The 13,944-nt window shown below is 52.7% G+C and overlaps 3 protein-coding genes across 7 annotated transcripts; 1 reads left to right on the top strand and 2 right to left on the bottom strand.

The window, feature by feature from the left end:
• Nucleotides 1–279: 279 nt before the first annotated feature.
• Nucleotides 280–4,467, bottom strand: EIF3I (eukaryotic translation initiation factor 3 subunit I). The gene is made up of 11 exons (XM_085081377.1): nt 4,341–4,467; nt 4,029–4,121; nt 3,856–3,943; nt 3,354–3,419; nt 2,806–2,955; nt 2,597–2,724; nt 2,046–2,156; nt 1,655–1,744; nt 1,158–1,231; nt 890–982; nt 280–611 (listed from the first exon to the last, which is right to left on the bottom strand). The coding sequence occupies exons 1-11, from the start codon at nt 4,341–4,343 to the stop codon at nt 530–532; spliced, it is 978 nt and encodes a 325-aa protein (XP_084937503.1). The 5' UTR covers nt 4,344–4,467; the 3' UTR covers nt 280–529.
• On the top strand, nt 4,425–8,208 carry TMEM234 (transmembrane protein 234). Its single transcript, XM_085081380.1, has 5 exons — nt 4,425–4,476; nt 6,277–6,428; nt 6,573–6,639; nt 6,858–6,950; nt 7,835–8,208. The coding sequence occupies exons 1-5, from the start codon at nt 4,464–4,466 to the stop codon at nt 7,894–7,896; spliced, it is 387 nt and encodes a 128-aa protein (XP_084937506.1). The 5' UTR covers nt 4,425–4,463; the 3' UTR covers nt 7,897–8,208.
• A 1,016-nt stretch (nt 8,209–9,224) lies between these two features.
• Nucleotides 9,225–13,674, bottom strand: LOC146427775 (coiled-coil domain-containing protein 28B-like). 5 transcript variants are annotated; one of them, XM_085081504.1, is made up of 12 exons: nt 13,599–13,674; nt 13,332–13,438; nt 12,628–12,800; nt 12,396–12,550; nt 11,893–12,091; nt 11,787–11,809; nt 11,242–11,516; nt 10,653–10,796; nt 10,498–10,566; nt 9,722–9,977; nt 9,507–9,616; nt 9,225–9,397 (listed from the first exon to the last, which is right to left on the bottom strand). In XM_085081504.1, the coding sequence occupies exons 3-12, from the start codon at nt 12,780–12,782 to the stop codon at nt 9,293–9,295; spliced, it is 1,491 nt and encodes a 496-aa protein (XP_084937630.1). In that variant the 5' UTR covers nt 12,783–12,800; nt 13,332–13,438; nt 13,599–13,674; the 3' UTR covers nt 9,225–9,292. The 5 variants fall into 5 exon arrangements, with proteins under 5 accessions (XP_084937630.1, XP_084937628.1, XP_084937627.1 ...); XM_085081502.1 differs by lacking the exon at nt 13,599–13,674 and having other exon boundaries at nt 13,332–13,472; XM_085081501.1 differs by lacking the exons at nt 13,332–13,438; nt 13,599–13,674 and having other exon boundaries at nt 11,893–12,047; nt 12,628–13,309.
• Nucleotides 13,675–13,944: the final 270 nt, after the last annotated feature.

Raw genomic sequence — 13,944 nt, 5'->3', positions numbered from 1 at the left:
CATGAGGAAAGCTGGCTCGGGGTCAGCCTGGCGGGGCAGGGAGAGTGCGTGGCAGCTGGAGAACAATTCCTGGCTGCTGAACTTGCAGCCTTTTCACACTTCAGGGCTGAGCTGGGGCTGGGAGCCTCCCAGGGAAGGAGCAGCACTGCTGTCTGTCTGCCCATGGGTGTGGAACAAAGCACTGACAACAGAGCTGGGAAAACAAAAGTCCTTGGGATAATTTTGGTCCACATCGGAAAAAAAACCCAAAAAAAATCCCCAAAAAATCCACAGAGGTGCTTTTCCTTGTGTTTAGAAAATATCTCTATTTATTTCCTGATTTTTTTTTCCCTTCCCCTGATGTATAAATATGCCCAGCAGGCAGGCAGCCAACCAACCCCAATTCCCTCCACTCTTCTTCCAGTAAAACCCACTTTGGAGCTGCTTGAATTCCCACTTCCCCCCAAATTCCCCCAAAACTGCTGCCAGGAATAACTTCAGTGGTGGAGCCCACGGACTGGAGAAGGGAAAAGGAGAGGGAAATCCTCCTTCAGGCTTCAAACTCAAACTCGAAGTACTGAGGGTCGAAATAATGGATTCGGACGTAGCCATCCTCACCCCCACTGCTGTAGCTGCAGGGAGGAAAGGGAAAATCAGGAATGCTGCTGGGAGCAAGGAGTGGGAAGCCTGGCATCACCAAACCCCTCCTGGAACTGATCCAGGGTGGGGAAAAAAAGGATTAGTGACCCGGCCAAAGTGTTGGATAGGGTGTGAGTGACCTCCTGGGATGGGAATATTCTGCTGCTGGTTCTGTTCCCACCACAGAAATCCTGTTTGTCTGGCTGTATTCCAATAAAAAAGTGGGATTGGGTGGGCTGGGAGCACTGCAGGACCCCCAGGAGCCTCTCACCTCTTGCCATCGGGGTGGAAGGCGACGCTGTTGATGGGCCCAAAGTGTCCCTTCACTCTGCCAAACTCCTCCTCAAAGGCCAAGTGGAAGAACCTGGGAGAGGAATGTTTAAATTGTCATCAGCCTGGAAGGGACACAACTTTCAAAAATTAAAAAAAAAACCCTCAAGGGTTTCTCCAGCACTGCCAGCTCCCCAAAACAAAGGGAATTGCAATCTCTGGGGTGTCAGGAGTGCTCAGAGGGAGGATTTGGGGGGAAAAGGACCAACCTGGCCTCGAATTTGCCAATCCTGGTGGAGGTTGTGGTCACATCCATGGCCTCCTGCCCTCCACCGAGCACCACCTGTGAGGGAGAGAAACCACAGCCCTGCAGTGCTTCCTTCTGGGATTTAGGGAACCACTGAGGGTGGAAGAAACCTCCAAATTGAGTCCAAAATTTGGCTGATCCCCACCTTGGAACCAGACCAGAGCAGGGAGTGCCAGGTCCTGCTGCTCCCTGAACCTTCCCAGGGGTTGTGACTGCCTCCAGCTCTTCCCACTGATCCCACAAATCCATCAGGGGATTTCTCAGGGGGATCAACCCTCTGAGAAAATTCCCACCTCCCTGACACACTCGATCAGAGGACACAAAACCTCATTCCCTGTGCCAGACCCAGCAAAATTCCCCAAAATCCTGGTTTTAGGCTGGACTGGGAACCCAGGAATCACAGGAGGAATAATTAATGATATTTATGAATTATATTTATCCTGAGGAGGTCATCCTTACGTGGTCAAAAATGGGGGAAAGGGCAGCAGAATTCACCGGCCGCTCCGTGCGGAACGTCTTCAGGTGCTCCAGGGATGTGCAGTCAAAGAGCTACGAGGGAAAAATTTAATTAATTAACTCACACTGGGCCTCACCCGGATGGATGTTCCCTCTGGAAGTTCAAATCCCAAAAATATCCCCCCCAGGAAGGGAAAATTTTCGCCTTCCAGAGGTGGCAAACTGGAAATTTTCTACGGAAATGCCGAAATATTTCATTTTCAATGCCTGGCTGCTCGTTCAGCACAGCAGCACCTCTTCCTCCTCACTGAAAATTCCCACTAAAACCCCCAAAGGAGCAAGAAGAGCTCTGAGCAGAGATCCTGGAGGGATGCAGGCTGCTGGAAAAGCTCACCTTGGCCGTGTTGTCCTTGGAGGCAGTGATGAACATGGTCATGTCCCGGGAGGTCTGGATGTCGTTGATTTGCTTGGTGTGCTCCTTGATGGTGGACAGCTGCTCCCCTGACTGGGGGAAAAGGCAATTTCAGGGAGCTGGGAAGGGATTTCCTCATTCAAATTCCAATTTCATTCCTTCTCTCAGCTTGGGAGATCATGGAATGGAATTCTGGAATGCTTTGGGTTGGATTTGCTCGGTGTGCTCCTTGATAGTGGAGTTCCTCCCCTGACTGGGGGGAAAAGGCAATTTTTGGGAGCTGGGAAGGGATTTCCTCATTCAAATTCCCAGTTCATTCCATCCCTCAGCTTGGGGGGATCATGGAGTGGAACCCTGGAATGCTTTGGGTTGGAAGGCAATTTAGAAATGGATTTTAGTTCCCATGATGAGGGATCACTTCCAGCCTCATATTTCAATTATCCTCCATCCAGCTGCTGTTCAGACCCCCAAATCCCCTCTCCCAGCCCTGATCCCCCCAGCAAAGCTGCCCCACAACCCCCCCAGGCCCTGACCTTGGCACTGAACTGGTTCAGCTCCCCACTCTCGTGGCCAGCGATGATGAACTCCCCGAGAGGACCCCAAACCGCGCTGGTGATCTTGGAGTCACTGCAGGGAATCTTCATGTAGGGCTCGTTGTTCTCTGTGGGGAGAGGGGCTCAGCCACCCAGAGGGATGCATCCAGCCCTCCCCAAGCCCCCCTGGAGCAGCAGGACCCCCTCACCGATCTGGGAAGGGTCCCTCAGGTCGAAGAAGCTGACGAAGCACTGATATCCCATCTGCTTGTCCGTGGAGAACATGATGATGTTCCCCCCAAAGTCGAAGCCGCAGGTCCTCACGGCTGAGCTGGTCTTCACCAGGGCCAGCTGCTTGCCTGGAGGGGCAGAGAGCTCAGGGAGGTGGTGGGGAGAGGGGAGGAGGAGCTGGGAGACACTGGTGATGCACTGGATGGTTTGGGGTGGAAGGGATGTTGAAGGTCATCCAGACCTCTCAGGGACAATCCCACCGTCCCAGGCTGCTCCAAGCCCTGTCCAGCCTGGCCTTGGACATCCCAGGCATCCAGGATTCCACAGCTTCTCCAGGAATCCCATCCCAGCCAGGAATTCCTCCCCAGATCTCCAGTGTGTCCCCATTCCCCGCGTCCTGTCCCTCCATCCTTGTCCCCAGTCCCTCTGAACTCTCCTCCAGCCCCTGGCAGGAGCTCTGAGCTCCCCCTGGATCCTCCTGCTGCCCACAGGTGTGTCCCAGAGGGGAATTTGGGGACAGCCTCACCTGTCTCGCAGTCCCAGAGGCGACAGCTGTTGTCTGCAGAGCCGGTCAGGACGTGCCTTGTGTCCCCTGGGCCACCAGTTAGGGAATGTCAGCCCAAAATTCCACAAAATATATTTCCAAACCGCATTAAAAAAGTGTTTTTTTCTTTTTTTTGCAAAGTCTGTGCCAGGAAAGGCAACGTTTCAATATAGACACGGAGCTCCCATTGCAAAATCCCACGGTTTTCCCACGAAATTTCAAGGGAAAAACTCCAAATTGTGCATTAAAACAACTTTTGCAGGTTTTTGGTAAAAGTTTTTAGGGAAGATCTTCACACACATTATTCCAAATATCAGCACGGGAGGAAAAACACCCAAAAGATGGGGGAAAAAGAAGAGACAGCTGAAGAGTTAAATGTGTGTTTTTGAAGGGAAACAGAGCAGCAGCTGGGAGGAATCGCCGGGGAATGAATCACCCAATAAAATGTGGGACAAACCGGTTTTTTTGGGCATCAAAAGGATACAATCAGCATCCACACACCACACAGCTCCCGTGTGCCCATTGTAGGTCCCCAGCCTCTCCCCGTTCACCGAGTACCACACGTTGACGATCTGCGAGGAGGGGGGAAAAAAAAATGATTAAAAATTAACCATTAATTAAAATTAACGAGTTTACCGAGGGCGGGGGAGAACTCACGGGATCCTTGGCCACGGTGAACAGCAGGTCGCCCTCGCGGTTGTACTTGATCTGCGTGATGGAGCGCTCGTGGCCCTGCAGCAGGATGGGCTTCTGTAATTAATGATTAAATAATTAATGAGGGAGAAGGGGTGAGGCAAGGGGGGGACAGCGTGGCCCCCGGTCCGGGGCTCCTGGGGCGCGGGGGACGGCCAAGCCGTCCCCCCACGCCCCAGGAGCCCCGGACCGGGGGCGTGGAGTCGCCAAATCGTCGCTGGCGACCAAAATCGCGACCAAAATCGCCACTCGAGGCCGCGGCGGCTCCGCGCTCACCATGGCGGCCACGTGGGGCGGGGCGGCACTTCCGGGTTGGCGCGGCGCGGGGGAAACGCGTCACGTCGCCATGGCAACGGGGAGGGGAGATCCGGTTAGACCAGGAAGTGGGGCGGCGTTGCCATGGTGACGGCGGGTGAGGGGAGAGCGATGGCGGCGGGGAGGATTGGGTGAAAAAGGGATAAAACAGGGCGATGAGGGGTGTGAGGGTCCTGCGGGGAGGCGGTGGGGAGGGCAGCGGGTTGTTGTCGCGGGTAGGGAGGGGTGGAGCGCGTTGGGACGGGAAGGAGGTTCAGGATCACCGCGGGCAGGGATGATCCCTAAAATGTTAGTAAAAATTTGAGATGCACACGCCGCAGGGTAGGAAAAAGGGTATTTCCTTGGTTTGGTAGGATCCCAGGTGCACCACGACGGAAAAAAGAGAGAAACAGCACCACCAGTATACAATTTATGGACTTCACCAATCAGCATATCTATCTAAAATTCCCCAGTGAGAAACCTAACAATGAAGTAATTACCCCCTTATTCTAATTACCTCACCCCAAAAAGGTTACAACTCAGTTTACAAAAACATGTTCAAGGTTGGTGCCTCATGCTCTTGACATTGTGGAGATTGTTTTGTCTCCTCCAAAGAATTCTGAACGAGGTATAGTATAAAAATTATAAACATGTGGGGCTAGATACAGGGAGTAAAAGTACAGGGATGGGAAAGGGTAAAAAGGATATAAAAAACGTATAAAAGTATAATGGAAAAGGACAAAAAACCCATCAGGCATCAGCTGGAGTGTCATAGATACAATCATTATATTTTTATAGATGTGATTACCTTGCAAAAGATGCTGAAAATATGGAAAGTATGAGCGAGGTTGAGATGAAGACAAGCTTTGAGTTGATGAATAATTAGGAAACAATAGTATGGCACTGAAGGTAATCCCAATTTTTGACAGAACCCTACTGCCTGGCAGAGGGTCCAAAAGCAGATTTTAAGGTTTAAAATATAACCCTGTAGGGTAATGGGATGATTCTTACAGGTTGTGTGTAAATGTTGTAGGGTTTGCAGCTTGTTCTGGATTGGTTAAGGAGAACTAGAATATTCAACACAGAAGATGATTTATTGTATTGTAAATGGCAAATTGCTGTGGTTTTGCTCTCTTTTTGCTCTTTTTTGCTCTCTTTTTTCCTCTCTTTTTTGGTCTCTTTTTTACTTTTTTGCTCTCTCTTTCCTCTCTTTTTTGGTCTCTTTTTTACTTTTTTGCTCTCTCTTTCCTCTCTTTTTTACTTTTTTGCTCTCTCTTTCCTCTCTTTGCTCTCTTTTTGCTCTCTTTTTTTTGCTCTCTTTTTCCTCTTTTTTGCTTTTTTTTGCTCTCTTTTTGCTCTCTTTTGCTCTCTTTTTCCTCTCTTTTTTGCTCTCTTTTTCCTCTCTTTTTTGCTTTTTTTTGCTCTCTTTTTCCTCTCTTTTTTGCTCTCTTTTTGCTCCCTTTTTGCTCTCTTTTTGGCTCTCTTTTTGCTTTCTTTTTGCTCTCCTTTTCCTCTCTTTTTCCTCTCTTTTTTGCTCTCTTTCTTTTTCCTCTCTTTTTTGCCTCTCTCCCTCTCTCCTCTCCACCCTGCTCCAAGCTCCATCCTACAGCCAGCACGCTCCTTCCCCAACCAACCCCACTCTCCAACCCCACCTTCAACCATCTCTCCTCCCCATTTTATCCTCACAACCCCATCCCACCGGGTCACACCCCACACTCTCAACCCCTTTCCCCCCGCAGGGCAGGCGCTGTCGCTGTCGCTTGTCGCCGCGCTGTGGGGCGGCAGCAGCCCCAAACCCCACACTCTTAACCCCTTTCTCTCCTCAGGGCAGGCGCTGTCGCTGTCGCTTGTCGCCGCGCTGTGGGGCGGCAGCAGCCCCAAACCCTACACTCAATCCCATTCACCGCTCTCTCCTCAGGACAGGCGCTGTCGCTGTCGCTGGTCGCCGCGCTGTGGGGCGGCAGCAGCCCGTTCCTGCGGGCCGGAGCGGCGGGGATCGAGGGGCTGCGGGTTCGAGACCGCCTGGGGCAGCTCCTGGCCGAGCTGCGCTTCCTGCTGCTCAACCGCAAGGTGAGAGAGCTCGGCGAGCCCCGCGACCCTGCTGCGGGGAGATACAGCGGGTTAGAGACCCTCTGGCTGGGATAAACTCAGGGATTGGCACTGGGATGCCCATTTGGGGTCCCAAAAAACCCTGATTGTTGTGTTCTCCCGCAGTACCTGGTGCCCTTCCTGCTCAACCAAGGGGGATCTCTCCTCTTCTACCTCACCTTGGCCTCCACAGGTCAGTCCTTGGTGCAGTTTTGGGGTGGATTGATGGGATTTTGGGAGGAGCAGCACTCCCAAGCAGCTCCCTTGGGATAATCCAAGGAAATTAAACCAAATAAACCAAATAAACTTGGCAACCCAAGCAGCTCCCTTGGGATAATCCAAGGAAATCAAACCAAACAAACCAAATAAACCAAATAAACCAGAATTCTCCACTCTAAACTCACATTTCAGACCTGTCCCTGGCAGTGCCACTCTGCAACTCCCTGGCTCTGGTTGTGACCTTGGTGACTGGCAGGATCCTGGGAGAGGACGTTGGTGGGAAAAGTAAGTTGTTACTTCAAGCATTTCCTCCCCAAAAAATCAGATTTTATTTGATTTGTTTTGGTCTGAAGACACCAAACAGCCCACAAGGCTTGAGCTGGGTGAGAGCAGCTTTTGCTGCAGGATCTGGAAGGGAATTGAGGCACATTTGTGAGCAGAAATGGTTAAATTTAAAGACAAATTGGCTGTTTGAGGCTAAAAGAGTTGCTGGGCTTGAGCTTTTACCTCAGTAGATATCTAACTGTGAAGATAGAGAATAAATAAATGATATATAATATTATAATGAATAAATAATAAAAATATATTGAATAAATATATTTATAAATACATAATCTTATATAAATAAATATATTATATATTTATTATATATTTCTTTATATATATTTTATATATATTTATATATTTATATATTATATATTATATATATTATATTATATATATTATATTTTTATTATATATTATGTTTATTATATATTATATTTATTTATATATAATATATTTTGTATTATATTTTATATAATATATATTTTTATTACGTTTATATATAATTATAATATATATTATTATTAAATATATAATTATATTTATTATATATGTTTATTATACATTATAAATATATTATATTTATAAATAAATATATTATATAATATTATAATAAATAAACAATACCTATTAAAAATAAACAACAAATAAAATGCCTACAATAGAAAAGCAGTGGCCCAAAAACCCTCCAGCCTTTTTTCCTTCTCTACACTAACACTGATGCTCAGAAAAAGGCAGAAAACTGTAAAATAAAAACTCCAGGACCTGCAAAACCAGCTGTAGGAACACACTGAGGTTGTTTTCTGCGCCAAATCCCCAATTTTCATCCCTCCTGCCTCCCCCAGGAGCTGTGGCAGGAATGCTGCTCACCATGCTGGGAGTGTCCCTGTGTGCAGCTGCGTCCTGAGGGAGCAGCAGAGGAGCAGAACCTCACCCAAGGAACCTCCTGCCGTGCCTCAGGGATTCCTGGGGAGTTGTTTTGGGTCAAAAAACGTGGATTTGGGTCAAAAATGCATGGTGAGAACCCATGGATTGCATTCCCTGAGCACCACGGTGGAATCTGCCCGAGGACAGCTGGTTTCCTGCCTGAAGGAATTTTTGGTGGGTTTTTTCAAGACAAAAAGGATTAAATTGTCTTTTGTTTCAAGACAAAAATGATTAAATTGTCTTTTGTTTCAAGACAAAAAGGATTAAATTGTCTTTTGTTTCAAGACAAAAAGGATTAAATTGTCTTTTGTTTCAAGACAAGAATGATTCAATCATCTCGTGCAGCACTGGAGAGATAATAAATAATTAATAAATCATCTACTGGGACCTCCTGGGACTGATGGATTTTTGATTAGAAGGAATTTTCAGCATTATCCAGGCATTGCCAGTCAGAGGGACAACACCACACCAGAAATCTCTTTTATAAGAAATATCTGACCCAGAACAAATCTCCTGACAGACATTCCTTTTGGTAATTCCTCCTTCCCAAATTCAGCTGAATTAGAGCTTGGAAATAATAAAATAAAGGGGAAAATAAAAAAATAAAAATAAAATAAAAATAATTAATTTTAAAAAAAGGAAAAATAAAGGGGAAATCTGCCTTATTTACCAACATTGTGCATCTGATCACTCCTGAGCACTGAATCAGGAAGCCAGGCAGGAACAGATTGTGCATCAAAAAAAGTTTTTTATTCCCAAAGAGTAAAAATAATTGCAGGAGAGAAGGATCCTGGCATGGAGCAGAGGCTGCTGAGGAGCAGGGTGACCACACAGGGAACAGCACCACGTGGGAAGTCCCTTTCTGAGGGACCTGGATGTCCCTGAGCTAGAGGAAGTGACAAAGCACCAAGTCCTTTCCTTGCTCTGCTCCAGGAGGAAATTCCCACAGCCAGAGGAAAATTGGGAATGAGCCTCATCCCAAGGCTCAGGGGGACATGGCCTCACTGCCCACCTGCACAGCACAGCCAGGGAAATCCTCCCAGCTCAGCATTCCAGCTCAGAGCTCCCCAAAATCCACCACCTGGGGATCCCAGCTCATCCCAAACACATTCCCACAGGGAATCCACTGCAGTTCCACAGCAGCTGGAGTGAAAAATCCTCCTTTTCCCACCTGGATCATCCAGCTCAGCCAAGAAAAGGTTCTTTGTGGGATGAAAGAAAAGATCCTGTGGGATGAATCCCTCCAGGACTCTCCACACCCTGTTTGGACCAAATCTCCACATTCCCAAGCAATAAAAGGTTTCTTCCCACGTTTTTCTGGAGAGAAAACCATCATCCCACGGAGCTGGAGCTCCCCCTGAGCTGCCAGTGTCCCATCAGGGCTGGTGCTGCATCTCCAGGGCTTCTCCACACCAATCCAGGAACTCAGGAGCGATCCCAGAGCGGTCAGGAATTCCCAGCTTCCGTTTCAGCATCAAGAACTGAGTGTGAAAAATTGAATTCATGAAATCCCAGCAAGGTCAAACAGCCAAACCCCTGGATAACTGAACCCCTGGCACTGCCCAGCCCCGTTTTTGGGAATCCTCTCACGTTTTTCCTGCTGGCAATGGCCTGTTGGATCCACAGCAGCTCCATCAGCAGGTGGTTCCTGTAGGATTGCAGCTCTGAGCGGGGAAGGCTTTCCAGCTCCTGGGGGATTTCTGCCAAAAAATGGGGAACAGCCCACTGTTACCACAAAAATCCAAATTGTGGGAGTTGTTCTGACCTTCCTGAGATATTCCCAAGGTTTTGGTTGTGTCCCTTACCTGGCTGGGCTCCGAGGTCACTGCTGTCCCACTCCGAGGTGACACTCTCCTTGTCCCACTCCTGGCTCCCTGACAAGGCTCTCCTCCCTTTTTCTGGGCTTTTAGCACCACCAGACCCCAAATTTGGGGGATTTGGGGCTGAAGGGGGGGTGTTGGCACAGCCCCCAGCCTGCTCTGGTCCAGGGGGGTTTGGCTTCTCTGGGGGTTTTTTGGGAATTGTCTTCTTGTTCTCTGCAGCCTCCCCTGGATCCAAGGGCTGCCCAAAGGGAAACAGAAAATAACAATACAGTGGGAGGGAAAGAAAATGGGAAGAAAATATTTTTAAAAAATCGAGAAAGCCTAAAAGAAAGTAAGGGATAAATATGAAGAAAATCTAAACAAAATATGAAGAAAATGTGTAGAAAATATGAAGAAAATGTGTAGAAAATATAAAGAAAATGTGTAGAAAATATAAAGAAAATGTGTAGAAAATATAAAGAAAATGTGTAGAAAATATAAAGAAAATATGGAGAAAATATGAAGAAATGTAAATAAAATGTGAAAGAAAATATGAAGATTAATATGAAGAAAATAGAGAGAAAATATAAAGAAAGATAAACACAGCATGACATAAAATATTAAAATATACAAAAGAAAATATGTAAAAGAAAATATAAAGCTCTGGAACTCGGCTCTGCTATCCCAGCCAGAGATGTCCTGTTAACAACCCCACTTTCTGCTCTGGTTTGAGGCATCCCAAACTTTCCAGAGAGGTGGAACCAAAGGGAATCAATCACCTGAGCAGGTCGAGCTTCCCCCGGAGGCAGGAATCCTGGCAGAGCAGCGGGGCTGGGCTCGGGACAGTCCTACAGGGCGGGGTTAAACCATCAGCGCTTCCAATGGATACAATCCCCAATTCCCATTCCCGGGGATGTTCTCCATTCTCGCAGACCTCGGGGAGGAAGCGCGGCCGCTGCAGAACGTGTCCAGTCCAGCGCAGGTGGCTCAGCTCGCCCTCCAGCTGCAGCACCACAGCCTCGAACTGCTGCCGCGCGGCGCGCAGCTCCCTGCGCAGCAGGAACCCCCTGGCACGGGCCTGGCACGGCACGGGGCAGAGCTGGAGCGGGGCGGACAGCCGGGACACCGAGCCTGGGCCAGGTGTGCGCCGGCCAGATGTGCTCCCCATGGCTTCATCCAGATGTGCCCCCCGAGTCCCCTGCTGGCTGTGCCACCATAACCCTTCCAGCTCTGCCCTTCCAAGGGTCTCATCCAGCTGTGCCACCCATAACCCTGCCAGCTGTGCCCCACAAGGGTTCCTCCCATCCAGCTGTGACCCCATGGCTTCATCCAGCTGTGTTCCCCAAAGGCCTTTTCCAGCTGTGCATCCCCCAAGGGTTCTTCCCACCCAGCTGTGCCCCCCAAGGCCTCATCGAACCTTCCCTTCCCTTCCCTTCCCTTCCCTTCCCTTCCCTTCCCTTCCCTTCCCTTCCCTTCCCTTCCCTTCCCTTCCCTTCCCTTCCCTTCCCTTCCCTGTCCCGCACCTGCAGCCCTGTCACGGCTCGGACCAGCCGCCGCCACCCCTCACGCTCAGCTCCGCTCTCACCCCACAGGCCCAGCGCGGCCGCCATGGCCCCGGCGCCGCCTGATGACGCCATCGCCCCGCGCCAGGCCGCGCCATGGCGGAGGGGACAGGGCCGGGCCTGGCTGAGGGCTGAGGGGATCGGGCCGGGGCTGGGGCTGGGGCTCGGGGCAGGGCCGCCGGGGTCAGGCTGCCGCGTCCTCGGGGTCCGAGCTCTCGGCCAGGTGCAGCTTCTGGCTGAGCGCGGGGTCAAGGGAAGCGCCAGCACCGTCACTGCCACTGTCACCACTGTCACTGTCAGTGCCACCACTGCCACCGCCATGGCTGCTGTCACCGTGACACCATCGCTGCCACCATCACTGCCACCCAGTGCCACTGCCACCCCTGCCACTGTCACCCAGTGCTACCATCACTGCCACCCCTGCCACTGTCACCATCACCACTGCCACCCAGTGCCACCACCCCTGCCACTGTCACCACTGTCACCCCACTCCCGGCCAAGGATACATGGAGCTGCTGAGCTCTTCCAGCTGCGGGAGCAAAGGCAGAGTCTGAGGGGCTGCAGGGGACACCCGGGTGGCTCCCGGCGCGGCAGGGGACAGGTGACACTCACGTGAGCCAGCAGCTGGTCCAGGTTCCTGTCGGCAGCCGCCTTCTTCTGCTCCTCGGGCAGCTCCTCCACACACACGTCCAGCCCGAAGTGGAGCCGAGCCAGCTTCTCCTGCATCTCCCGCACGTGCTCCAGCTGCTCGAAGGAGCACTCCTTCCCTGAAAACATGGAAAAATCCATGGCATCCCATCCCTGTCCTTCCCTGAAACACGGAAATGTATCCATGGCATCCCCATCCCTGTCCTTCCCTAAAAACAGGGAAAGGATCCATGGCATCCCCACCCCACTGCTTCCCTGGGAACATGGAAAGGATCCATGGCATTCCCCCGGTCCATTCCTTCCCAGGATCCACGGGAAAGATCCATCACGTCCCCCAGACCATCCTTTCCCCATGGATCATCACATCTGCCTGCTCACTCCTTCCCTGTGCCCGTGGAAAAGATCCAGGATATTCCCATCCCATCCCATTATCCCATCCCAATATCCCATCCCATCCCTTCCCTCACCGAACGCCTGCAGCTTGCCCGAGTGGAAGTCGCTGAGCAGGCTGAGCAGCCCGCCCTCCATCTCGCACACGTCGGACACATCGGTGAGGAAGCTGTGCTGCAGCGGAGCCCCCCGCGATCCCCCCGCGCCGCCCCGCGCCCGCTCCTTGCTGCTCCTGCGGGGGAACAGAGCGTTGGCATCGCCCCGGCGGCTCCGGCCGGGCTGCCCCGGGCGCTCCCCGCTCGCACTGACCGGCGGGGCCGCGGGCGCTGCCGGGGCGAGGGCAGCGTGGGCAGCGGCAGCGCGAAGGATGTGCTCTTGCTCGGCGGCAGCGGCCGCGGGGCTCCGGTGGGCGCGGGCTGAGCCAGGCAGGTCTTGGGGCTGCGCTTCCTCCGCCGCTCCTCCATGGCTGAAGGATGGAGACCCTGCGTGGGACGGACACGGCGCGTGGAGCTCCTGCCCCGCCCGGGGCACGGCGGAGGGGCTCGGGGACCCCCGGGACAAGGGGGGGACAGCCGCGAGCAGCGGGGCTCCCGGCATGAGCAGTGACACCCGCGGCCACCGCGAGCCGCACCGGGGCTCGGCGGCGGCGGGAGGACCGGAGCAGGAGCTCAGCCCGCCATTCCCGGGGGAAATCCGCTCTGCCGGCGCACCGAGCATCCCGGAGAGTCCCGGAGCATCCCGGAGAGTCCCGGAGCATCCCCGCGCCGAGCTCGGCCGGGGCCTGAACCTGAACAGCAGCTCCGGCCGGGCCGCGGCTCTCGGTGTTTCCCGGGCGGAGGAGGAGGAGGATTTCGGCCCCGAACGACCCCGGCGGGAGCGGAGCAGGGACCGTGCGGGGACTGTCACCGCGGGGCTCCCGCCGAGCCCCCAGAACCCCACGCGGCTCCGGCACTGAGCAGCTCCGGGGGCTGCGGAGCCCCTTTGTCCCCTTTGTCCCCAACCTCCGGACTGACCTGCGCCAGGCCCGCTCCGGCCTCCGGGAGCCGATGGACACCGCGATCCCGACGGACACCCCGATCCTGCCGGACACCCCGAGCCCGCCGGACACCGTCCGCACAGCCTGGGATTTGCATTTAAAGGGAAAGGGAACTTCCTCCGCGCTCCGCCGGACTCCCGGAGCTGCCCGCAGCCTCAGCACGGCGAGCAGCATCCCGCAGGGTCGGGAAGGGAGCAGGATGTTGTCCCCGAGCCCGCAGAGCCCCCCCGGCCGCGGGGCTTACCTCGAGTCCCCGCCGGTGTCACCGCAGGATCGCAGAGCTGTCCCCGCGGGAAGGAGCCGGGAAGAGGCTCCAGCCCTGGCGCAGGGATGGGATTAGACAAGTCCCGTCCCCTCCCTTCCAGCCCGAGCGCGGCTGCTCCTGTGAATCCCGGCAGGATTTTAAACCGATTTTGGACATTTTGCAGGCGGTGGGGCATAAGGGAGCAGCTGGGAGAGGGGGGTTGAGACCCTCGGGGCGGGTGGCTCTTGGGGGCTGCAGCATCCCGGGGAGATGTCCCTGGGGGTCCCCAAATGTCCCCCCTGAGCAGGGACATCCCATCTCCACTGCAGCAAAACGTCCCTCGCTG

The sequence above is a fragment of the Lichenostomus cassidix genome, chromosome 23, assembly GCF_008360975.1.
Source record: "Lichenostomus cassidix isolate B80296 chromosome 23, HeHo_3.0, whole genome shotgun sequence".
Lineage (NCBI taxonomy): Eukaryota > Metazoa > Chordata > Aves > Passeriformes > Meliphagidae > Lichenostomus > Lichenostomus cassidix.
Note: the sequence above shows the minus strand (reverse complement) of the source record. Positions and strands in the feature narration are given on the sequence as shown.

Excerpts from the sequence above, each read along its gene's own strand:
- EIF3I (XM_085081377.1), bottom strand. Across the intron at positions 3,420-3,855 it reads GTGGTGTGTGGATGCTGATT|GGGACACAAGGCACGTCCTG; the intron begins GTATCCTTTTGA and ends CTGGTGGCCCAG. Across the intron at positions 983-1,157 it reads ATTGGCAAATTCGAGGCCAG|GTTCTTCCACTTGGCCTTTG; the intron begins GTTGGTCCTTTT and ends TTCCTCTCCCAG.
- TMEM234 (XM_085081380.1), top strand. Across the intron at positions 6,429-6,572 it reads TCCTGCTGCTCAACCGCAAG|TACCTGGTGCCCTTCCTGCT; the intron begins GTGAGAGAGCTC and ends GTTCTCCCGCAG. Across the intron at positions 6,640-6,857 it reads CCTCACCTTGGCCTCCACAG|ACCTGTCCCTGGCAGTGCCA; the intron begins GTCAGTCCTTGG and ends CTCACATTTCAG.
- LOC146427775 (XM_085081501.1), bottom strand. The coding sequence starts at position 13,075 with ATGCTCCGGGACTCTCCGGGATGCTCCGGGACTCTCCGGGATGCTCGG. Across the intron at positions 12,551-12,627 it reads CAGCGCCCGCGGCCCCGCCG|GAGCAGCAAGGAGCGGGCGC; the intron begins GTCAGTGCGAGC and ends GTTCCCCCGCAG. Across the intron at positions 9,617-9,721 it reads TGACCTCGGAGCCCAGCCAG|AAATCCCCCAGGAGCTGGAA; the intron begins GTAAGGGACACA and ends ATTTTTTGGCAG.